General features: G+C 29.4%; 1 protein-coding gene across 2 annotated transcripts; it reads left to right on the top strand.

Annotated features, from left to right (window-relative positions):
• The first annotated feature begins 1226 nt into the window (after positions 1 to 1226).
• ALDH3H1 (aldehyde dehydrogenase 3H1) lies at positions 1227 to 22397 on the top strand. 2 transcript variants are annotated; one of them, XM_029274923.2, is made up of 10 exons: positions 1227 to 1466; positions 17794 to 17862; positions 17944 to 18040; positions 18166 to 18372; positions 20340 to 20455; positions 20558 to 20662; positions 20740 to 20912; positions 21017 to 21107; positions 21449 to 21598; positions 22011 to 22397. In XM_029274923.2, the coding sequence occupies exons 1-10, from the start codon at positions 1242 to 1244 to the stop codon at positions 22242 to 22244; spliced, it is 1467 nt and encodes a 488-aa protein (XP_029130756.1). In that variant the 5' UTR covers positions 1227 to 1241; the 3' UTR covers positions 22245 to 22397. The 2 variants fall into 2 exon arrangements, with proteins under 2 accessions (XP_029130756.1, XP_020236515.1); XM_020380926.3 differs by lacking the exon at positions 1227 to 1466 and adding an exon at positions 15181 to 15560.
• The last annotated feature ends 3941 nt before the right edge of the window (positions 22398 to 26338 follow it).

Genomic DNA, 26338 nt, shown 5'->3' with positions numbered 1-26338 from the left:
ATATAATTCTAAGTGGTTTGTTGTCTTTCTACTGCTAGTAGTAGATGTTTCATAAGTGTGATGACCATGACAAGTCATTACAATAATATAGCTTATTATTTATGAATGAAACTTGGGGTGTAAGTGAGTTAGATTTGGGTGGATCTATTACTCGATCTGATCAAAATTCAACAGATCATATTAGGTTGATTTGTGCATTTTTTTTTTTAAATTTAACCCAACTTGATCACAAATAAGTTTGTGTTGGATTGAGTCAATTAAGTCAATATAATTAAATTTATTTGTTTTTATGAAAATTTAAATATGGTAGAATAAATGTAAATCATTTAACATCTTGCTCCAAATGTAATAATATCAACACATAAATAAGGATACAAACTAAATTTCAACTCAAACTACTAACATTAATACAAAGTAAATATATTGTATTATTACAACGCTATCAACCCAAAAACAAAAAACTTGTTATTAAATAATAGTGATAATGAGTATTGTCATCAATAAGTGACCATCTAAATACTAACTTATTATTATTATTATTATTGTCGGGTCGAATAAAAACACAAAACACATTATCTAACTTGTAAAATATCAACTTTTGATGAGATCAAATCAAGTAAAATCAAACTTAATACTAAAAAGATCTAACCTAAATTCATTAAATCAATTTGGATCGATTCATGAATTATTCATACCCATAATTAGATTGAGTAAATGAGTTAAAAACAATTCACATTAAACCAATTTTTGTAAAATTGAGTAGAAACCATAGTAATTACGATGTGACCAATGACTACTTGAATATATAACGAGTAATGCTACACAAGCCGAAACTTATTCCAAATTATCATCCGAATTATTAAAATATTATTATCTTTTAATAAATTTATTATAAAATAATTATTTAATTTAATATTTTATCATTTAAATCAATTTTTTAATAATTCGGAAGAAATTTGGGCGTCTTCTTTGGGAGAGTGCAGCATTTTCCATATATAATATAGAGAGAGCGCACAGACAATTCCAAGAAGGAATCTGAACGGCAAAAGCAGAGTATATGAGACAATAGACACAGCACCCTCCGTCGGACCACACTATTATAAGCTGAATAATTATAAAGTATTACAATAGTATTTTCTAATAAGAAAATAATGATTTTGTCATTGCATATATGTCTAGACTGAATGCTAGGTTGGTGAAATAGAAGAGTTGTTCTGTGTGGTCCAAGTTGATCGTGCATCATGGCGTCTACCACGAAGAACAAAAGAGTGTTTGATTGGGAAGAAGCTTCAGCTATGGTTAAGGAACTGAGGAGAACCTATGATTGTGGCAAGACTCGGAGCTACGAATGGAGAAGTTCCCAGGTGAAGGCCCTTCTCAAATTAGCCCAAGAGAAGGAGAAAGAGATCGTTCAAGCTCTTCACGCAGACCTATCTAAGTCCGAAACCGAAGCCTTTGTGCAAGAGGTACTCATTCTCACTCTCCAAATCAAGATGAAAATGATAGATTGAAAAGAATAATATATTAACAAAATTTTGTAAAAATGCTATTGTTTAATTTTAAATAAAAAAAATACTCATTGAATAAAATATTCACCGAAGAACATGGTTGATTAAAAATGAATCTCTTTTTCAATTAATTTTTTTTAATATATAATATTTTAACTTGAAACCCTAAACCCAATTCTAAATTTGAGACTTTGCTTCAAAAATCGAGTTCAATTTCAATCGGAAATAGAGCCGTCAAAACTTGTATGTTAACCTAGTCTACAATGAATTTGGGCTGAATTGGGCTGAATAATTTTTTTCCCAATTTAGTAAGGTTGATGATATATACACCTCCTTTTTTTCTATAAGTACACTTCCTTTTAAAAAAAATAATTAAAATTTTAATTAATTTTACACCTATAACATTTTATTTAGTACCTTTTTCACATATTTTTCCTTTTTTTTATTTTAATTTTTATATGTACCCCTTTACCTTTCTTTCATCCCACCTATTTTGTTAATATGTGAAAATTGAAAGAGAACAAAAAGTGTGAAAAAAAGAAAGTAGCAAATTAAAAGTTGAAAGTACAAAATTAGAAAAATTAAAAAAAAAAATTACAATATTTTATAATTTTTTTAAAAAAAATAAAGGAGGTGTACTTGTAAAAAAAATAGAAGTGTATATATATATCATGAGCATTTTAGTAATGAGAAAACATGGTCAGGCCAGCCTAGATTGGCCCAAGGGTCTACTTATTTTGTTATTTCATACATTTGTATAATTTCAATAATTTCGAGACATTTAGGCTTGTATTATGAAGCATCCAATTATATATTAATACATTAATTAATTGACAGTAGAAAATCCAATAATATATATATTTATCGTGCGAAAATTTTAAAACTGATCATTTCAAATTAACATGTCAATACTAGATAGATTTAATAAGAAAAATATGACAAGACTTTATGAGTTATATTATATCAATATTTTAACATATATATTTCAGTGATTAAATATTTATTATATAATTATAATTTATAATAAATTATATATAAATAAAAATATTTAAATATATAAATTATATTTAAAATTAGTATAAATAAATATTTTTAACATATATATTAGATTTTAGATAAATAAATTTTTTTTAATAATTGGAATGACTTGACACATCGCTACACTTTCTAGTTCAACAATTATAACGATGAAAAATACAAATTTAACTAACTAGGATTATCATGCATGTATGCATGTATGTATGTATAGGAGAAATAATTAACTGCAACTAAATGTTCCTCAATGGAACTATAACATGAATCATGTGCATATATACATATATACAACAATCCAACCGAAAACAAACCCTAGTTGTTGATCAAGTAACAACTAAAACTAGTTACATTAGAGTAGCTGAAAATAGACATCACCACCCTCCAACATGGTCTTATGAAGTGCTCAACCTCTAGTCTATTCTTGTCCTAATTGCATAACAAGTATGATTATCATAATCCAATTACAAGGAAAATGTAAAGATAAACTTACAAAAGACAACATAACATGTGCAAAAGTACGGTACAAATATACCATCAACACTTATAGAATCAACACAACAACTCCAATTATCAAGTTTCAACATGTCAACACAACATATAAATCACACAATCAAACTCATAATGTTTTCAACTTAAACAACAAAACAATATCTCAACTTACAACACAAATGTACAACTGATCAACATATCATCTTAGTATATGAACATCATGAACTTATCAACACATTATATGCACAATATAACAACTCTATGCGTTGTCACACATTCAACAAATAGATATCGTACCACACAACTAAGAAGTCTAAGTGGCTTGACTTAATCGAATCAACTTAACAACACGATCTTTTTGGGCTTGCAAGATCAACAATAAATTTGGATAAAAATTCGCAATACAACATGATTTCTCAGATTTTGCCAGTTAAACTAGGAAAGATCAGTATTCTTGTTATGGATAGAATAGCTTGGGTGTAAGTCTACCACAAAGTTAGCATACATAACTAAGCCTATATGGATTAGTCTATTGACTACCTTCTAAATATTACGTCTCTTCTAGTACTTAGTTAGGAATTTTAACTCTCGACCTTATACCTTACTCAATTGGTCACTTCATACACATATGACTCGACCTTGCCCCAATACAGATTGGTCGCTTCATGATTAGTATGGCTCGACTTAACCTCCATACACTATCAACTAAGGACTTAAAGGAGATTCAATACTCCACTTCAAGAGTCAACTACTCAAAAAAGGTTTTTTCAACAATTAGACACTTAGAGCACTACAACACGGTATCCCCACAATGGGATATTCACCTTTTAAAATAACATCTCTTCTTTAGTCTTAAGTCAATCAACATAACTCAATTACATGCATCAAACATTCACCACATAGCTACTTTTAACACTACTCTTCATACAACTCTACTACAATTCAACTATCATCAACTTACAAATTAAGCAACTTAAATATCAACATACATGACCCTAGATCAATGCATAAGGAATTAAAGTCATATAACAACATAATTCATGAGTAATTCAACCTACTAATATATTATTCAATCCACTTTAGCTCGTTGTTATTGAGGCAAAGAGCCTTTAACTTGCTCAAGCAAAGTGCAAATCCACCCACGCTTAACGTGAATGAGGCAAATAGCCCCTATGTCAATCATGTCTAACACTACTAAACTCACGTTCGATCTCATTCAGGTAAAGAACCTTTTCTTGACTTACACTCGGTGTCATTCAACCTGTGCCCAACATCGCCTATGTAGAGAGTTATTGTCTTGATCATGCCTAATGTCACTCAAACTGGGACCCGATGTCACAAAGGCAAAGAGCTCTCAAGGTAACCATGTCTGATGCCCTTCAACCTATGTTCGATGTGACCAAGTTGGAGAGTTCTCCTCTAACCCACGCCTAACGCTACCAATCTCGTGTTCGACATCAATGATATAGAGAGCCTATAGCCTATATCAGACCTGACACCATGAAGTTGAGCATGGCATAATGGTGATTGATGATCTTGGCAGAATCATGATTTTGGCCCAATTCACTTGAAACTTAGAAATTTCTAACAAGCAACAAGTAATATACCCAATTACAACCTACTCATCTCAAATTTATCGAGATAAGCAACATGCAACCACTGTATAGTTCGAATTTAATGATTCTTCTACAAGACACCAAGATGCATATTTTAAGCGAGGATTCAATAAAAAAATTCAATATAGAAAATCCAAGAGCTTCCCCTACCTTCGATCTTTTTCAATTCATCCAAGAGTTTCCAGACATTTACCAAAAATTTGGACATGATGTCAAAATTTAGATGTTGATCTAAAAAAATCTATATTATTAATTGATTCTAATTAAATGTTTGGTTAACCTAGCTAATAGAAGTTGGAACTCCCTTCATTTATCATGTCCCTTCCCATTGAATTGAATGCCCCATGAACCATGGCATGAAATGGAGATTCTTCTAAATCCTGCAAGTGAAGGCCAACCATTGCTTCTAATGACACAGACCAAAGAGGTGAAGGTCGCTTTTGTGATAACGATAATCAGAAACTTTAATGGTGTTCAGAGAATTTAGATATAGCTTCTTAAATATCATAAATACACTTTTATCCTCATAATTTACATTATTCTCTTATTAAATGAATCATTGATTATTTGAGATGAAATTTCAATTATATAATTAGAGAATTACAAAATAATACCCACAATTTTTTACTTTTTTATTTTTAAATTAATTTTAATATTTTAAAAAGTTTATTAGTTAAAATTAATTTCATATCATAATATAAACTATTTATCATAAAATTAAAATATAATTTATACAGTTAAAATATTTATTTATTACAAATTTTAATTTTAATGTAATTTTTATATGTAAAGTGTATTTCTTTATCATAATTTTTCGTTATATAAAATAAGAAGTTATCTTATACATTTTACATGATAAAATACTACTATATATACATTAGAATAATTATATTGAATAATAGAGCATTTTCAACTGTTATTTTTCGACGATAATATTTTTAAGAATTTCTTTTAACTTCTTAATTTTTTTTATATTATTTCATTTTCTAAATTGAATTATATTTTTAAAATAAATTATTAATAGTTAAAAAATGATTTTATATGAGATCATAGTATAAATTATTTATCACATATATAAAATACAATTCAAATGTTAATTTTTTACTATATATTTTAAATATTAATTATAATATAATTTATATATTTGAAAACATTTATTTATATACAATTTTAATTATATATAATAAAGTTGATTATATGCATCGGACAAGTTTACATATTTTAATCTTGTCAAGAATATTTCTTAATAGAGATTTATTATAGTGTTTTGACTTTGACTTGGCCAAACAAATGTTTAAAATTACAATTTTACATACACGTTGTTTCAATTTAATTTTATATAATTGACTTTTATGTTAAATTCACTTGTATAATTAATTCTTCTATATGTTTTAAATGATATTTTGAATATAGTTGTTTTAAATATATGTAAAATATATTAATGAATAACATCGAGTGTTTGCTTAAAAAGCGTTTTAAAACTGTAAATATTTATGTTTGGGTATGAATTATACTTTATTAAAAAAAATTCATTCATAAAATTCAAATATAAAACTTAATTAATTAAAGATCGTCTGTCAATTTTTTTTTTTTAAAGACTAAGTTTAACATCATTGGTACGAACAATTTAGTAGTATTTATATTACTTGTTTTGATGTCTGTTTTAAAAACCCTTTTCAAGGTTTTTATTTTTTATCTTCTTATCTCGTTCTTTTTTCTTTTCTTTTCATATGACTTAAAAATTTAGCAACGTTATTTTACTCTTCTAAGTTCTAACTGCTTATTCAAGATTCCACCTTATTCGAAACTCCTTAAAATACCAATGTATTTCTCAAATTATTATTACATTTAAAAACCCAAAGCATTAATAATCTCCTTCCTTCTCACATTGTGAGCATTACAGGAGAAGCAAGTTCTAAATTTTCTCATTGCTAACTCTTTGGCTAAAACTATAGTACAAGAAATATACAGTATAGTGGTTTTGAATATTCTCCCTACTAACCTTGACAAATATAAATCATCTAAAAAACAAAAATGAGAGACTCGTGGTCCTCCTCTAGTAATAAAGATCGCCTACTAGAATCCACGATATCACCTATGAGATTCATCATTTGAGATAATCATCCTAAACAAAGAATAAATAAATATATCCTTGCCTCACACCAATCTTGAAAGAGTAAGGTATCAAGCCCTTCACCATTTCATAAAAGATGTAATGATACAACTTGATTCTTACATTATATATAATATAATAACTAGTAGTGAAAAATATCTAATTTAAGACTATAAATGTATAAATATTATAACCTATATTATATTATAAGTATATAAGAAAAATCAACTAAATTAGATGCAATATAAATACAGTAATCTAGTAATGTAACTTATACATATTAAGTTGTTAGTCAAGCAACTATAATGTCTATACAAAACTATCGCCACAGGGTAATCAACAAAATGTCTTCTAGCTCTTATGCCACTGGGTAGCATCCATAACAACTCTCCAATCCTATCATTATCTTACTCTCATACCACATATAATCATCGCAGTCCACACCACATAAAAACATGTAAGGGTAAGCTAGAGTAAGAAGAAATAGCATAAATACATCACAGAAACATCACATCATCATTTCATCTTGAACAACACAGCAACATAATAACACATAACACAACACAAATTAGCACAATGCAACTCTAAATCAACACAACATCACAAATCATCTTAACTCAACATAGCATATAAACAACATAATCAATTCAATACATCATATGCTCAACATAGCAATTATATACGTCATCATGCATTTCAATTAGGAGATCTCATATAACATAGGGTGAATAGTTTAAGTGGTTTGATCCTACCAAATCGATAACACAGGGTGATCTTTTTGGGTTTGCTAGATCAACAACAAATTGAATATAATTCCACAACATAACAACTCAGTTTCTCGAATGTCGCCACTTAAACAATGAAGTATAATACTAATGTCATGATAAAATAATTGGATACGGGCCTACCACGGTATTAGCTAGTTTAACTAGACCTCTTATGGAATTAGTTCACCAACTATCCTTTAAATACTACAACCTTCTAATATTCGATTAGGAACTAAGTTCGCAACTTCATACTTTATTTAGTTGGTCACTTGTAATTAGTATAGCTCGACCTGACCTTTATACTATGATCGCTTCATACACATATGCCTCGACCTTGCTTACACACGGTACCACCAAAGTCCTAGAGGAGAACAACACAACATCCACTTCAAGAGTCAACTTCCCAATAAGGATTTTTTTAATAAATTGGACTCTTGGAGCACCACAACACAATATCCGCATAATGAGATATGCAACTTTCGAAAACATCTCCTCTAATTCTAAGTGATCAACACAGTTCAACAACACAACAACGCATTATATTTTCAATATAACAACAAAATCAACACACATCTTTGCAACTCATATCTCAATATCACAACTCTTTTTCAACTCTATAATCAACTAACATCTCAACAACACATGATGCATTCCACCCACTACACATCCAACATACAACATGGTCAACACCCAACTCACATTGCATATCTAGTATTCATCTAACAACTCATAACACAATCATCTTATACTATGTCATCTCTACAACTGATGCTTCATTTTGTCATATAACAATTCAAATCAACAAGAAAATGACACTTCATCAACCATACCATCAAGTTTTACTTCAACAACTCACGTCCAGTGCACTCACCTTGTGCATGGTGTCATCCAAGCAAGGAGTTCTCCACCTCACACACACCTAGTTTTACACAACCTGCGCATGGCGTAGCTAAGGTAGAGGTCCTTGGGATAAGGGTGGGTATACAAATCAGTCCGGCCATTTAAGACTCAGCCCGTGAAGTTTGCATTTTTAACGGGTCAAATAAGTTCGACTTGTGAAATAAATAAATTATTTTTTGTGGTCCATATTTGGCCCACAAAGCCCATAGACAAACGAGTCAGTATGCAGACCCAATTATTTTTTATTTTTTTAATAAATATTGAAAAAATCAATGAGCTTTATTTCTTCTGTTTTAACCTATGAAAACATGAAGGAAAAAATACATAAAAAATTGATATAAATATATTTGTAACAACATCAAATATTGTCAATAATAAATCAAATTATTGAAAAGCAAAGTTTATGTATACTAACAAAAATATCAAAGTTATGAAAGGAGGGGTGCAAGTTGGGAATGCCCAACACAAAGAAGAGGAAGTAAGGAATGCACAAAAAGAATATTAGGTTTTTAACTTTTCACATTTACACATAAAAAATTAGCAATATTGTTTTAATATCTATGGAATAAAACGCACAACAATAGCATTATTATTCTTACATGGGTTACTTGTAGGGTTCGTAGACTAAGTCTACAAAGTCCATGGACTTTGCAGGTCAGGCTAGAAACTTTGTTATACTTGTATGGATTTTAAAAAATTGGCTCTATATTCGCATGGACTGCGGGCTAAACGAACCGGTCCATGGGCTTGAGTCCATATACACACCCCTACCCTAAGACTTCACGCTTGGCTTGGTAAAATACCATGCCCAGTCCCATCTTAGGCAAAAAGTCTATGCCCAAGTCTTGTTTGACATCGTCACCACGATGCCCAACAAAATCCAAATAAAGAGCTTTAGTTTAGCCATGCTGGGCGCCTCACAACACTAGGTCCGATGTCACCAAGTTAGAGAGCTCTCAAGGCTCCCACACTTGGCGCCATTCAACCATGTCCAAGGCAATTCCAACTTGAGACGAGTCTTTCTCCTTGCACCTGACACCACCAACCATGCGTCCAACGTGATCGAGACAAAGAGCCTTGAGTTAGAACAATGCTTGGCCCTTTGAAGGCACGCCCGATGCGAATCAAAATTATGCATATGCGAAACTTAATTTTGAACTATAACCTGAAATCCATAAAAATCTCCCACACATGCAACACAATACAACAAACATATACATCACAATCAACTAAAAAATGTACACAAACTCAAGATGCAACTACAAATCAACTCAATTCATCTCATTCTTCACAAGGAACCCAAAACCCCAACTTTCACCTCAACTTACTCAAATTTGACCCACATAGAGCCACGAATTGAAATGTTTTTGTGCAACATACAACAACACAGGCATCAACATCTCATCAACTTCACTAAAGCAAGAATCTAGATTTTTTTTTACCTCGAGTAACTCGGCTCTGAGGTAGAAGAAGAATGACCAGCTCCACAACAAATTCAACGATTTGATTTGAGGTTTCCTCCACCTTAATCACAACAATGCAACTTAGAAAATAATCAAGGAAAAAAAAAAGAAGAAGATTGGGAGAAAAATAGCTTATGAACTAGAGACCTACTCTCTAGAATCCTCTCTCTAAAAACTTGAGGGAAATGAGTTTATGAGACTATTTAAAACAAAAACCTTATATATTCTTCCATCTAGGGTCAAATTGGGTGTCTGTCCAAAGAAACCCCTCTCAACATCATTGAAACTCAAAAGAGATTCTCAAACCCCATGAACTCCTTCTACACAAACATCTCAACTTAGCATCATAATACAACTAGGAATAATATAATACTATCGTAACTCATGGTATTACAAAAGATGTGTTACAAATAATTTTTGTAAAAGTCTCTTTAAGCTCAATGTCTTCAAGAGATTTCTTTAAGGTGTGTTTTGTAGAGAATATAGAAATAGAAAAATATATATATAAAAAAGTGTAGAAGAAGAAAAATAAATAATAAGAAATAGAATAAAATTATTGAGATTATTTAGTTGAAGATAAATAAAAGAGAAATAAGTGAAAATTAACTTTTTAAAAGATTATTTAATTTTAAAATACGAAATAATAATAATAATAATAATAATAATAATAATAATAATAATAATAATAATAATAATCATAGGGGAGGTCAACTTAATTTTTTTTTTGACAAATTCTAGTATCACAACTATTATTAGCTCTTAAATAAATGACAAATAATTGATTAAATATTTTAATAATAAACTTAACTACTAATAACAGTAGTCTAAAGTCTAAACTATCTATTTAATAATCTACCTCAGAATTCATCCTTTATTGGTTTGAATACAAAAATGAAAAATAAAAACACTTTCTTACAAAGTGCAAAGTTTAGAATATAGATCCAAAACACAACGCTTGTAATTGTCCCCTCAATTGTTTAAGATAAAAGGATTGTTATATCCTCCAAAATAAAACATCCGAAACAGTTTTTGAATCTTTAAAATTTTGACACCTTTCCATAATTATATTATAAAATAATTATTTTATTTAATATTTTAAAACTTAAATTAATTTTTTATGATTTGAAATGACTTTTGGAGCTTCATTTTGGACGAAATAACGTTTCTTTTAAAATAAAAGTCATTCAATTTACTTGTGTTTTGTTTTATTTTTTTATTATAATATTAGTGAGAGTATTTTCTAACTTCGTTGGAATTATTATTATTTTTTTTGGATTTCAAGATCTTGAATATCTTCCTTAAGATTCTTTAACTTTGAGATTTGAAGATTATGTATATTATCAAACTAAATACTTATGTTTTATTTTAATAATCATTTAATATTTTTATATACAAACTAAATAATATATATAATTTTTTTTATAAAATAATTTAGAAGACTTTCTTTACTTTTTACTCCACCATAAATGTAAATTAATTTTTTAATAATAATAAATGCTTGTTAGTTTTAGACGTGTAAGCAATGTATGATTGACTATTAATTAATTAATGTTGTCTTTAAAAACCACAAATAAATAGAAATGTGTTTTCTTAAGAAAAAGGTAATCATCTGTAACTAGGGATGACAACGGAGCAGGGCGGGTACGGGTTTTATGATACTCATTCTCGTTCTCGCGATACAAATTCATTCCCTTATCCGTGTCCGTACTCGTTGGGTATGTGATTTTCATCCCCATTTTTGTTCCCGTCGGGTATCGGGTATACCCGTACCCATACCCGTAAAAAATTATTTTTATTTTTTTACAAAAAAATATAATATTTTTAAATTATTTTCCTATTATATTATAATCATAATTAGATTATTTCTTTATATCATATTTCAATCAAGAGATTTCTTAATAATTATACAACTATAAATATTTCACATTATAATAAATAATTACATATAATAAAATATTAAATTTTTTTAATATAATTAAATCAGGTACGGGTACCATTACGGGTACGTGGCAGGTATATATATACCCATACCCGTACCCGTATCCGGTTTAATTTATTGGGTTTTACCCATACCCATACCCGTACCCGGTCAAACCGAATATTTCCGGTCAAAATCGGGACGAGTTCTGGTATATCATACGGGTACGAATTTATTTACCATCCCTGTATGTAACCACACATGAGCCATCAAATACTGCATATAAATATCTAAATATTAAAGTTATCAAATTATGTAAGAACACATTATTAAATGCAGGCGTAAAATTTATTTATATGTTATATTAAAAACTCATAAAAGAGACTAGTCGTTTACCAAAAGGAGAAAGAGAAATGTTAAAAAGTATAAACATAGTTGTTAGCACAGTTTCTGTAATGTTCAATATATGTTGGGAATGACGTATATAGATGGCTTCTCATGGAAGCTTATAACTGCTTTTTGTTTATAACTAGGAGATATATTGTTTATAACTGCTTTTTGTTTTTAATTCTTTAAATAATTTTATTTTTAAATAATAAAAATAATGTTAGAAATTAACTACTCATGTAATTATTTAAATAAACCAATCATCTCTAATTACTCAAAATTTCAATTTTTTAACCATCTTCATTATTTAACTTCAATTTTAATTTGTTTTTAAATTTTTAAATAAAATATAGAAACACAAAATATCTCGACCTTATTAGTAGGAATGAAAATAAGCCATGTTTAAAATATACAAGCTGTGCCTTGTGTTACAAAATTAAAGTTTAAATCTAGTCTATTATCTATTATAAGCTTTATTATAGATTTATTCTAAGCTTTTTAATGTTTGACCTAACCTATTAATTTATTTATATTAATAATGTTAATTAGGTCAATAGATATCATTTTTAAAAAGTGAACAAATTTATTTTTAATATATAGTTTACTCAATTTTATTGAAATTCAAATTTTAAAAGAAATATAACAGAAAAAGTGAATCATTTTCTGTTGAAGGAACAATTCATGCATAGTAATGTATGTTGATGTACCTGCATATATCATAAGTTTATAAACTCATAATGAAAAAAATAGTTATATAAATTTTTTTTAAATATTAATAATTTGTTTTTACTTTATAAATTTATTTGTTTATTTATATTTTTAATATATGCATATTAATTTTTTATTATATTATATAAATAAAATTATTTTTATAATATAGTAATTTATTCAATATTATTAAGATTTAAGTTTTAAATAAAATATAGGAAAAAAAGTAAATCATTTTTTGTTAGAAGAATAATTCATACTTAGTCATGTATGTTAATATATATTCAAGTATAGGTTGTAAGTTTATAAATCTATAATTAAAAAAATAAAATTTTATAAAAAAAATATTTTTATATTGATCATTTAATTTTTTTATAAATTTATTTATTTATATTTTTAATATATATATATATATATTTTTTTTTTATATTATATTATATAATAAATAGACTAACCTATAAATATAATAAACTTTTTATAAGTTTAAACTTAACCTTTTTATATAAATATATTTTTAAAAAAAATTTAAATTTAAATTTTTTTAAAATAAGTCAAATAAGATCTGACTTTAAAGAGATAAGGTCATATATCCATGTTTAGAACTTGGTTTATACACATATCAACTAGTAACCTAATTTAAATATGTCATTTTATATATACTTATTGTTAGATATTTTTATCTTTTAGTTTTATTGATATTTACTCATGTTTTATTTAACTTTATTCATTTATGTTTTTCTCTCTTTTGTTTTATTTTTAGTTTTGAGAAAATATAGAAAAACACTTTGTATTTCTTTCTACTTGTATATATAAGAGAAATGTTATAAATATCTTTTTTAACATAATTCATTATTAATTAAATTTTATTGAATTAATTTTTAAAAATATTAAATGAGAAGTGAAATTTAAATTTATATTTTTTAATAAATTTTAGTCAATAACAAATAATGTGTTGTACCGTAAAAAAAAGTGTCAACAACAAATAATTTGTTTTTAATACAAAAAATTTAAATTTAAATTTAAATGTATTATTTATTTTTAATAAATAATGATGGTTGTAAGGAATTTAATTGATAATAAAAATTAATTAGCATTGAAGTTTTAAACAACTGAGTTTTTTTTCCTTAATTTTTGAGATAACACAATATTTTTTTTTTTTTGAAAGAAGATGACACTATATTTATCATGAAAAGGTTAATTCAATTTTTTTTAAAAAAATACAAGGTTCAAGTATTTTTATATATTAAAAGATTACATAACATGTTTATTATAACTAATAAATTAGAGGTGTTAGATACGTAAAATGATATTTAAAGAAACAAAAGTTCAACCAACAGTTTTCTTTTAAAATAATTAACAATTTATAAATTTTAATAATGAAATAAATATTAAATAATGATAAAATTAATAATGAAAAATAAATATACAAGAAACATTCTTATGATAAAGGACAAAAACTTTGATTTTATGTGTTTTACTACATTTTAAAAATAAAATCAAATATGAGTTAAAATTAAAAAAAAATCATTAAATAACCAAAATAATAATAACAATAAAGTCGTACAAGCAACTGGAGTAGGAGCACCAAACAATTCCAAAAGTCCAAACAACCCAAATGACGGAAACCAAACGTTAGCAGATTCGAAGGATGGGAGAATTTACAAGCAACTTTCTTCTCCTCCCACGCGCTTCCATCACTGCGTCAACAGCACTCTCCTCTTCTTGTAATCAACATATTTAAATATATTATTTATATTTTAAATTACAATAATAATTTACATTGATATAAAACCATGTTAAATTATTATTAATTAAAATAACAATGAAACTTAATTTAGAAAAATAGATAAAAGATGACACAAGTGTTAATAAAAATCAAATACACAAATAAAAATAAAAAAAAATGTTAGTTTGACATAATTATTTTACCTCATAATAATGATATATGAAATACACGTTTAGAACAGAGTGTTGATAATATTAGTTATGAATGAGTTTTGGTGGTTAAAGAGTAAATAGCAAAATGTCAAATTTAATCATCAGCATTTAGGAAAGCAAAGTAAACAGTAATCAAACTATCACTAAGCGTTGTCTTTTTATTGAAAAAGCACTTTGGTTTGGGTTCTAAAATGACAATCCAAACAAAGAATAAAATTTGTGAGAAGCACGTTAGTTCGTTATGAGTTTTTTTTTTTTTTTTTTGTTTCGGAGAGGATTAATAGTAATGACTAATCTCCTCGCTACTTTGAAGACATCTCGAAGGGGTGGGATAGTTAATTATGAGTTTCAGTGTCCTGAGTTAGCGAATCCAATGGCAGCTATAAAATGGGAAATATCGGCACTAACCAACGAACGATTTATCATTTCACCACTCAACTGAACTCTGCACCACATCCTCTTGTTGTCGGCCATGTCCACGTCGACAGACAAAACGACGTCGGAGGAGGAGAAGAGAGCGTTCGTGGACGCGGAAGCGGCGTCGCTGCTCGTGAAGGAGCTGCGCGGAACCTTCGCCTCCGGCAAAACGCGCGGTTACCAGTGGAGAGTGTCGCAGCTCAAAGCGCTCGCTAAACTCATCGTCGAACGAGAGCAAGAGATCGTCGACGCTCTCCGAAACGACATCGCCAAGCCGCCGCTCGAAACCGTCGCTTACGAGGTCTTGTCGTTTCTTCAGCAATCGCAGTTACTCGTTTGCGTTTTATTCATTTTTTAAATTTTAATTTTAGTTTTAATATTTTTGGTTTGACCTCGGTATTATTCCGAGAATCGTTCGCAGGTGAGTTTTGTGATGGGATTTGGAATATAGAGTTTGAGCTGTTCATTTATTAGGGTGACACAGAGTGACGAGTGTGACATATCAATAGTATATCATATCGTCGCCTCAGAAATTCTTTCTGAACAATGCTTATGTTATGTTAAGTTACTCTGTGTGTAAGTGTTGACGTGTTGTGTTGTGTTTTTTTCGGGATTTTAATTTTGCTAAAGGGGGTTTATTGGTTGGTTGGTGATTTGTGTCTGAGGACTGCGGTTTGAGTTTCTTTGTCTATGGTGTTGGAAACGTTGCCGTTTGGGGCATGGGATGTTTGGTGTGAGCATTAATGGCGTCTTACTTTTAGCGTGGGCCAGTGTTGTGGGCCTGGCAACTTTGCCTGTGAATCTAGGATAGGTGGCTTTGATTCTTCAATTCGTGGACTTTATTAACGGCAGCACTTATGGCTGATTATGGACAACCAACAAGGGACTATGAAAGAATGTATTTATTACATCAGAAATTTAGTATAAGTATTTATTGCGTTAGACATATACTAGGAGTATTTATTTGTTGGTTTGAGAAGCAACTTATGCAAAGTATCGAAATTCAGTACTGTGGATGATAAAATAAAGTTGTCCTAAAGGGAGATCTCACTAAAGATACTTAGTTATATTTTTTTTGTTGAAGATTAGTCATTGGTAAGATAAAATGGATGGATATACCCGTCCCAATAACATGGTGACATAAGAAAAAATAATTAAGTTGAGTTTATTAGACATACATTAGAGTGTTAAAGTTATCAAATTTATCATATATAATAATTTGTAATTAGATGAGTATATATACTATTATTTTGGGGCGAGGCCACAACTATTTTCCATGGGCTTGAGTGATTGGACTAAGATTATTATGGACAATGAAGTTCTCTTTGGAGTACATGTATTATTCATTCATAAATCATAATTGTTTTTCTCATAATAACTTTATTTTTAGTTGGTTAAGTTAACTTTTAGTTTATTGCCAATGCCGGTGCCACCAAATGTAGAGTAGTCGAAGTGTTTACTTAAACTACTGTAACAGGATATGTAGTTGCAGTGCACCTCGTCCTTGGTGCCTTCTGGTTTCTGCGTTTTTTTTTCTTAATATAAATTTTGTGTGTTTGTGGTGTGTTGTTTAGGTGGTGGTGCGGGTTTTGCCTTTTTAGTTGATCAGATGCATTTCCATCCTTTCATGAGGTTGACTAATAAGATTTCAGTTTAGCTGTGAGATGCCACTTGCTATTATGTATATAATGGAGTTACTAATGAACATTTCCACTAATTTAGTTCTTTTCAAGGACAGTTCTATTCACACATTGTGTGATTGTTTGAACAGGAAAATGTGTGCCAATTAGGATTAGCTAAACTGGTAAGATTGAAATGTATATTTATGCAAACGGTTCAAGAACCTATGTAAGCTGTCTGCTGAGACTTTTGGCATGCCTTGATCTAAAATAATGCATCCTCACATCCCAAACATACTTATTGGTGCCAAAAACACAAATGAAAATCTTTGTTTTTAGAGAAGAACCAGGGGTCTGGGTGTATTGCACCGTTCTGTTTTAAGTTATGCCAAATGTATGGCAGACAATTCATAATTATAGGTCTCCGAATTGCAATGATAATTTTTGTTGGGTATATGCATATTGAATTGATTATATCTAATTTGAAATTTTTGGACTTTGACTATTTAGTGCTGCTGAGTTCTTCCTAACCTGTTTCTAAAAATGTCTCTGCTTGTTTTTGAATGTTATTGAAGTGTATAAGGTTTTGTTGAGTCGATATGTCTGTGTATGGATTGGAGATCTCCGATCATGTGCAACCAGTGGTCCTGTGCATTCAGTTATTAATACCCCTTGGATAGGAAAAGACCTAAATCTATTTATCCAAGATACTGGAAATTTTATTACAGATTAATCTAAGACATAATATTCACTTCTAAGTAAACATTATAAGGACATGAATCTGATAATGTGGAATTAAAACCAAATTTTCTGACTATTTCTTATTAGGTTGTTGAAGGGTTGATATAATCAACAGAATGGTGTTAAGTATGATATTTTCCATCTTCTTGTAACTGGGGATAGTTTGTTATGCAGATTGCTATGTTGAAAAACTCATGTAAAGTCGCACTCAAGGAATTGAAACATTGGATGACCCCTGAAAAGGTATATTTTATGTGAATTTCTTTGCTGATTTTGTGTGACATTATTCTTTTGATTTATCTCATGAATTTCCCTTTATTGCAGGTCAAAACTTCAATCACTACTTTTCCTTCTTCAGCTGAAATTGTACCTGAACCACTGGGGGTTGTGTTAATCATCTCTGCATGGAACTACCCTTTTTGTATGTTAATATTTAATTTACCTTGTTTCATAAGCTTTTGAGCTGACATTTCGCCTTTTTGTTTCCTCCAAGCTGTATCTTGAAAATCCATAATGATGATAACATTACTTTATCTATCTTTCCAGTGTTGTCACTTGATCCAGTCATTGGAGCTATTGCAGCTGGTAATACTGTTGTTTTAAAACCATCAGAAATTGCTCCAGCCACATCATCACTGATGGTGAAACTGCTGGGAGACTACATGGACAACTCATGTATTAGAGTTGTTGAGGGAGCAGTTGATGAAACATCTGCATTACTGCAGCAAAAGTGGGACAAAATTTTCTATACAGGTTCTTGTTTGTTTCTCTTCTCTTGATGATTTAGAATCCTGTAATGAGTTTGGTTCTCTCATTGACTAAATTTTCCCTATAATTGGTCTTCTTTTATAGAGGCATGTTAGCTGTGTGACATGCTTTCTTCAACACTCATTATTTGGTGAAATCTATGTGAGTCTCACTAAATGATTTTTACCCCGCATGGATCTTACTAAATGAGTGTGTTGCAAGTATGTCTTTAGATAAGTTATTGTACATATGCAAATTTTGATATTCCTTTTGGATAATTCATCAAGTGCATTACTTCACCCAGAAAAAAGTAGAAGTATACAAAATATTTCTCATTCAAGTTATATTCGTATTTCCTAACTTAAGGATCACAACTAACCAAGTTATGTAAGCAGAATTTTCTGTTAGAATACCTAGTTTCATAAAATTTTGATTTTGTTTTTGGTCATGAAAGATGTCAGTTTAAGTATAACATTTGTTCTTTAAGCTCCTAAAAATTAACAGGTGTGCTACAAAAACTTGAATGTGTATTTTTTTATTTGTTAGCCATTGGATGGTTTGATACATGCTATTATCAATGATCATACATATCCAGTATTGCTTATTTCTATTACCTTAATATCTGTTGAAAACAAAACATGAAAAACAGGAGTGTATGATTAAGAACAAATAACAAATTGAAATAAAAAAATCTGCAACTTGACACATACAAAAGGAGCAAAAATTGAACTTCACATGTACAAAAGGAGCAAAAACATATATGATATATTTGAATTAAGAATTCAATTTTGCACACATTGAAAGTGTTTACTTCAAGTGCTTAAATATTAAAATTGACCAACCCTTGATTGGATAAACCAAATAACAAGTTATGACTAAACTAACAAGCAAATATTATTTGTTTGTACAACTTACTTTTTTTGAACATTAATAACTTTTAATCAAAACTTACAAGCAAAACAGAAAACTGCAGAAATTTTAAAATATTTAATTATGACAGTAGAAAAATCTCAACTGCCAATATGTCTGATAAGCATGAATGTTTATATTCCTCTAGTTTGGTGGAGAACAAGGGAAGTATTTCATTTTTTAAATCATTAATATAGAAGTGTTCAGATTATATTTGTAGGCTTCATAGGCACCTAATCTATATACTTCTAGAAAGCTGTTTCTTGAAATGCTTCTTTCTTTTCTGTTATTTGGAATAGAAAATACTTCATTCTAAATAATGATTGGAAAGATTGTTATAATTTAATGATCGCAGTACTGCTTGGAATTGGAATACATCTGAGATGGTACTGTTATTGGACATGAAATAGTAATAGTTGGCACAGATTACGATTTTGAGCAGTATATCTGCCTCTTGAAATATCTTTATAGAGGCATATGGCCATACACCTTGTTGAATCACATGATTCACATCATTTGTCAGGTTCTGGTATGCTATTTGCTTGGGAAAATAGCATAGGAATTTATTGACCAACATATTGAAGGTGTCTCAGTGGATGATAAAATAAATTGAAGTACGAAGCTTTTTAATAGCTGTATCTAATTGATACATATCTGGAAATTTGGATGAGAACATAGCTTATAAGTAGTATGGCTCTTGACAGTTCTCTAAATGCTGCAGGATAATTGATGATTAGAGATAGGTTAGTCTAGAGTCTCTTGACTCCTGAGCATTATTGTACTTTTAAGTAGAACAAGGAATAAGGTTATAGTCTTTATCCATGTTCAATGGTTGTGATGTGACCGAGTGCCCTTGTACTTGTTTTAGACTTTCAGTTGCATTGACTGTGCTTGCATCTGTGACATGCTGTTTAGACTATTGGTGTCAGTCCCATATAAGAAATCCAGTTTGCTATAAATATGCAAGGATCTGATGCTGGATTTTCTTTAATTTTTTGTTTTATTACAATGATACTTGGGTCTGATACTATCCTTTACTTAAATTGTAACTATTGGAATTTTAGGTAATGGACGAGTGGCACGCATTGTGATGGCTGCTGCTGCAAAACACCTTACACCAGTTGTGTTGGAGCTTGGAGGAAAATCTCCAGTTGTTGTTGATTCAAATATCAATTTAAAGGTATACTTTTGTCCTGTTTTATTTGTATCAATTACTTGCCATCACTTTGACCTCTTTGCATCTCACTTTTGACCTAAATTAATTTGAATTTGAATTGGCAAGGTAGCAACAAGACGAATAATTGCAGGAAAGTGGGGTTGTAATAATGGACAAGCTTGCATTTCTCCAGATTATATTATAACAACAAAAGACTATGCTCCCAAGTTGGTAATAATTTTTTCTTAAGTGTAATTAGAATTCTAAATTTGTCTGTTTGTTTAGTGTTTGGTGCCTCCTATTTCTAGGTCGATGCCCTAAAGGCTGAATTGGAGACATTTTATGGAAAGAACCCATTAGAATCAAAAGATTTGTCCCGTATTGTGAACTCCAACCATTTTGCCCGCTTGACAAAGCTCTTGGATGATGATAAGGTTTCTGGTAAGATTGTTTATGGAGGGAAAAAGGATGAAAGCAAATTGTAAGTTCTCTATATGCTTTCCGGGGTACTTTATTGATGAAGTATTGATTTAGTGAAATGCAATAGATCTTGACCCTAGCATTTCTTTTTCCTCAAAATTTCAGGAAGATTAGCCCCACTGTTCTATTGGATGTCCCACGGGATTCTTTGATCATGACTGAGGAGATATTTGGTCCTTTACTTCCCATCCTCACGGTAGGAGTTAAGACACAATTACAACGTAGTAACTGTTTTTGGGAGATTTTCTTCAAAATTTCGTTAGTTTCTTTGGTTGCTTGCTTTTACGGTAGTGAGTAGACGAGTAGTCTAATGAAAATATATAGGCCTAGTTTTTCACATGGTTCAGTAAACACTTGTTTTTGTCATGTCCACAAACCATCTAAATAAATAAATAGCTGGTAATATTCTGTCGACATTTAAAGAATTGAAGTCAATTGTTAAAATCAACCTGGAAAAGGTGATTGTAAAATGTTTATCAATAAATTAAAGCCACAGCCAATCAATCAGAATGCTTTATTTTCCCTTGCCTGTAACAGGTTGACAAACTCGAAGAAAGCTTTGACGTGATCAATTCAGGACCAAAGCCTCTCGCTGCATATATATTTACCACTAACAAGAAGCTCAAGGAGCAATTTGTTGGGACTATTTCAGCTGGCGGTTTGGTGGTTAATGACACTACTTTACATGTAATTTCTATGTCTACCCTTTAATCTCTGAGCATTTGTGTACTTCTCTGATTCTTATGTGCAAACAGAACAACAAGAATAGGTGATCACTAATCTGCTTCAAGACTAAAAATAAATTTGACTGAAAGCCATGTGACATTGTATTATTGTACAAGATTAAAGAAAATGACGTGAAAATAATTTCTTATAGTTTTTTCAGATTCCATTATCTATAGTAAGTAGCATCTTATAGATAAAATGTGTTCTTTGCATCCCCATGCATTTTCTTTTATTGGTTCATATCCAAATGAGTTTCTTCAGGTTAAATGTGGCTTTTCCGTCTACAGATGCTCACATTTTCATTTGTGGTTTTAAAATCTGAACACTCTTCATCTGTGTTTCTGTTTTCCGTTTGCTTTTTTGCCTGTCACAGCTTGCGGTTCATACTTTGCCATTTGGGGGAGTTGGTGAGAGTGGAGTGGGTTCATACCATGGGAAATTCTCATTTGATGCTTTTAGCCACAAAAAGGCAGTTCTTTATCGCAGTTTTATCGGTGATGCACCAATAAGGTACCCACCATACACAAATACAAAGATGAGATTGCTGAAAGCTCTCATTGGTGGTGGCATACTTGGTATTATTCGTGCCCTGTTTGGTTGGTCCTAGTCTTTAATTTTATTTAGATTGGAACCTTGATGCTATTAATACAGCTTTTATACTGGCTTCCTTGTATTTTTATGTCCAGTTGAATTTTTTATGTAATACTCATCAACCATGACTTGTTGTAGATGAAAGTAAATTACTTCTGTATTGCTATTCTTTTTCTTTTGCCATATGTTTTAAGATGCCATGCTATTACCGATATTACTCGTGTTGGTATGTTTCCAGCATGCCTGCCATTTAAAGAAATATGATTCATTGAGTATCATAGTTGTGTTGAATGTTGATCTCTCTTTGTAGCTAGTTTTGTAACGTCTTTTGAGAACGGCCTTAATTAGAACTAAAGTATGATATTTATTGGGGCCTTTCCTTTCTTTAGACAGGGTTTTATGATAAACCTGCAGGCTGCAGCAGTTAAAACAGGGTTACTTTGACAGTGCAAACGATTATGCGTAAGATACCGAGAGTTGAGACTCTGCAAATACAGTCCTCTGAAATGTATTTGACTGTTGCTCCAAGACTTATTAAAAGAGTTACTCACCAATAGGATAACATTCAACTAAATGAACTTGAAAATAATTTGAAATCTAATTTAATAATTAGCATAGATTAAATAAGTTGAACTTGAATTGAAAATTAAACTTTATAAATAAATGAGTTATATTTGAATTACATTTGATTTGACTTATTCGAAATCATGACTAGGCATATACACATATATTATATATATAATTAACTTTAGAAATTTATCTTGACTTCTCTTTTTTTATTTTTAATTTATCTTTTTATAATTTTAGTTTTAAATTAAATTTTAATACTCTTTTAAAAAAAATTGTGAATAATTAAAAACATTATATTATAGTATAATTAAAAACAACATTATGAATAATTAAAAACACACACACATATATATATATATATATTAATAGTTATTTTGAACAAGATTTTTTTAACTATTTTTCAATGAGTATTTTTAGTCGATTTTCTTTAACGGGAGTGATTTTAGAGATTTTTTTCAACTTCTAATCTAATCTCCTTCAAAAAAAATTTAAGTCTTGAATTTTAATTTTTTTTTTAAATATCAATAATTAAAAAAGCCTTGCATTAAAATATAATAGTTATCTTTTATATAGAAATTATTCTTTAACAGAGACATTTTTAGCTAATTTTCTTGGGGGCATTTTTATTTTTTTGCTAATTTTCTTGAATAAGGGTGTTTTAGAGATTTTTCTCAACTTCTCATTTATTTTAATTTTTTTTATTTTTAGTTTAAAATTGAATTCAATATTTTCTAAAGATTAAATATATTTTAAGTTTGTGTAAGTATATCTTTGTCTCGTTTTAGTCTTTAAAAATATTTTCATTTTTAAATCTTTTACATTTTCTTAGTATTCTTTTTTAATTTCTATCATCAACTCTATTTAATTTAGTGCTGACATAGCTAACAAAATAAAGAATATTAAGATAATTATGGCAAAAACTTAAATTAAGATAAATAGATTATTTTTAACTGCATAATTTAATTAAGTAATATGTTTATTATTTTATACAAATAAGATAATTACATATAATATAATATGATATAATTTTAATTTTAATGTATTTTATGAATTATGAATAGTGATTTTTCTACTCTCCTCGTTCAAATGCTGCACACATATAAGTAACGGTTTTTATTTTATATTCAGGCTCAAGTTGCAACTGAGAAAATAATACAAAGTAGAAAAATGTTTTTAAAGTTATAACAATATTATTAAGTATAAAATAAAATTTGAAAAAACTAACAACAGAAAAAAAAACGTTGTTTAAATCATAGTTTTAAAAACCGGACCGGTCATCGAACCGGTTAAGGTACTGGGTCAGTGGGTCAAAGGTTGAACTGGTGGGTCACTAGTTGAACCGCATGACTCGATTTTTATTTATTTTTATTAAAAAAATATTCATATTAAATATATTTTATACTTATAAATTTTAATAAATTCATATCTTATTTAAAATTTCAATTTTTCTATCTTATTTAAAATTATTTTTATTTTTATTTTGTAAAAAAATACATAAAAAAATTACATGTTAAACGGTATATTAATACAAATTAAAAATATAAATAATATGTACATATATAATATATTTGCAATTAATATCACAAAATAATATATGTAATATTTACATAGATATTGCATTATTAAATATATAATTTAAAATTAATAATATACTATAAAAGTTATTTAAGTTGTATATATTGCAAACAAATATATTAGAACAAGTAGTCATTATTATATTTAATAAGACTCCTTGCTTTTTCATTAAGAGATTCAACTTTCATTATTATTTTTGTGATTTATGGTCCCTTAAAAAAATTTAAAAAAAAAAGAAAAAAAAGTGGTTGAACCGGTTTGACCCACCGGTTCACCGGTTGAACCGGAAAATTGACCGGTTCAATCCGGTTTGAAACGGGTCGACTGCATAACCGATCCAACTTCAGATTCGGACCGGCTGGACCACCGGTTCTCGGTCCAACCGGTCCGACCGGCCGGGTCGGTCCGGGTTTTAAAACACTGGTTTAAATATAATATTCATTAATGTGAATCATAATGGTCAACTTCCATAGTATATTGTATGTGAAATAAGAACTAATTATCACAAAATATACCACATCAAAATGTAATTATATATAAGATAAAAAAATTGTAGTTGTACTTAATTCATAATCTCTACTATACTAGTCTTTTAGTCTTTCATACACCACATTGATATAGAATGTTTTAAGAATTTAGGCATGATATGTTTGTTAATTGTTGAATTGTGGAGGTATTGATGTTGGGAATGTTTTATGCATTTAGGTATGATTTGTTGATTAATTTAGGACTAAAAGAGATGGTGTTTTTTAAAGATGGATATCCCATTGTGAGGATGCCGGTATGGTATTCTACGTGCCTAGTTGTTAAAAATCCTTGTTGAGTTGTTAACTCTTGATGTAGATAGTTGAATCACCTCTCGAATTTTAGTCGATGCAATATGTGGGGTAGATCGAGGCATATTGACTATAAGTAACCAATGTGGATTTGTGTTTGGGAAAGGTTGAGACATACATGTATAAAATGACCAATCGAATAAGGTACAAGGTCAGGGGCTTAGTCCCTAATTGAGCACTAGAAGGGCGTAATATTTGGAGAATAGTCGGCGGATTAAATTCATAAGAGACTTAGTTATGCAAGCTAATGTTGTGGTAGACTCATACGCAAGTTGTTATACCTTAACAGGAATACTATACTTTTTAATTTAAGTGGCAACATCCGAGAAATCATGTTGTTATGAATTGGTATCCCAATTTGGATGTTGATCTAGCAAGTGTAAAAAAATCATGTTAGTTCAGTATGGTCAAGCCAATGAGACTACTCACCTTTGTTGTAAGAGATCTTTGGAGGTGAATACGTAACGACACATGTAGTTAAGGTGTTATGCATATGATGTGTTGCTTTTGGTTGTGGTGTTTTCATATGCTTTGTTGAGAATGTTGTTGAGAGGCATTGATGTGGTGAAATATGAATTTTCATATGTTGTTAAGTTGGTTATCTTCTAAGATGTTGAATGCCATCTTGAGGGATTTTGTTGTGGTGCTAAGTTGTAGACCATGGTGTGATCTCGTTGTATGGTTTACACGTTGATGTTTTTGATAGTATAGTTGTATTCTTTCTATACTTATTGTATGTTTATTCTTTTATAATTTAGTTTATCCTTGTATATTTTCTTAGTAATTGGACTATAATGATTATATTTATATGGGAGCAGGAAAAGGATAAATTGTAGGTGGAGTCTTATGTGGCCTTGTTGGTAATGGCAGAGTTGATTTTTTAAGGCTACTTTGACGTATCTGGTGTAGTTGAGTTGCTTGATCGACAACTTAGTATTAGTATTCAATACTGGATTATTGTACATATTTGATATACTTGTGTAGTTATTATATACCTTTAGTTGTTGTTTAAAATTTTACAATATATATTATTATACATATATCGCAATATTGTTTATATATTAATCCTAGGTAGATAGATGTTATTTTATTCTATTAGTAAAAATTGTTAAATGTAGGGACAATGACA

This window comes from Cajanus cajan, chromosome 9, assembly GCF_000230855.2.
Source record: "Cajanus cajan strain Asha chromosome 9, NIPB_CcT2T_4, whole genome shotgun sequence".
Taxonomy (NCBI): domain Eukaryota; kingdom Viridiplantae; phylum Streptophyta; class Magnoliopsida; order Fabales; family Fabaceae; genus Cajanus; species Cajanus cajan.
This window is presented reverse-complemented; position numbering and strand designations above follow the sequence as displayed.

Coding starts and splice junctions, on each gene's coding strand:
- ALDH3H1 (XM_020380926.3), top strand. CDS start 15,315: ATGTCCACGTCGACAGACAAAACGACGTCGGAGGAGGAGAAGAGAGCG. Junction 18,041..18,165: donor TGCATGGAACTACCCTTTTT/GTATGTTAATAT, acceptor CTATCTTTCCAG/TGTTGTCACTTGATCCAGTC. Junction 20,456..20,557: donor ATTCAAATATCAATTTAAAG/GTATACTTTTGT, acceptor TGAATTGGCAAG/GTAGCAACAAGACGAATAAT.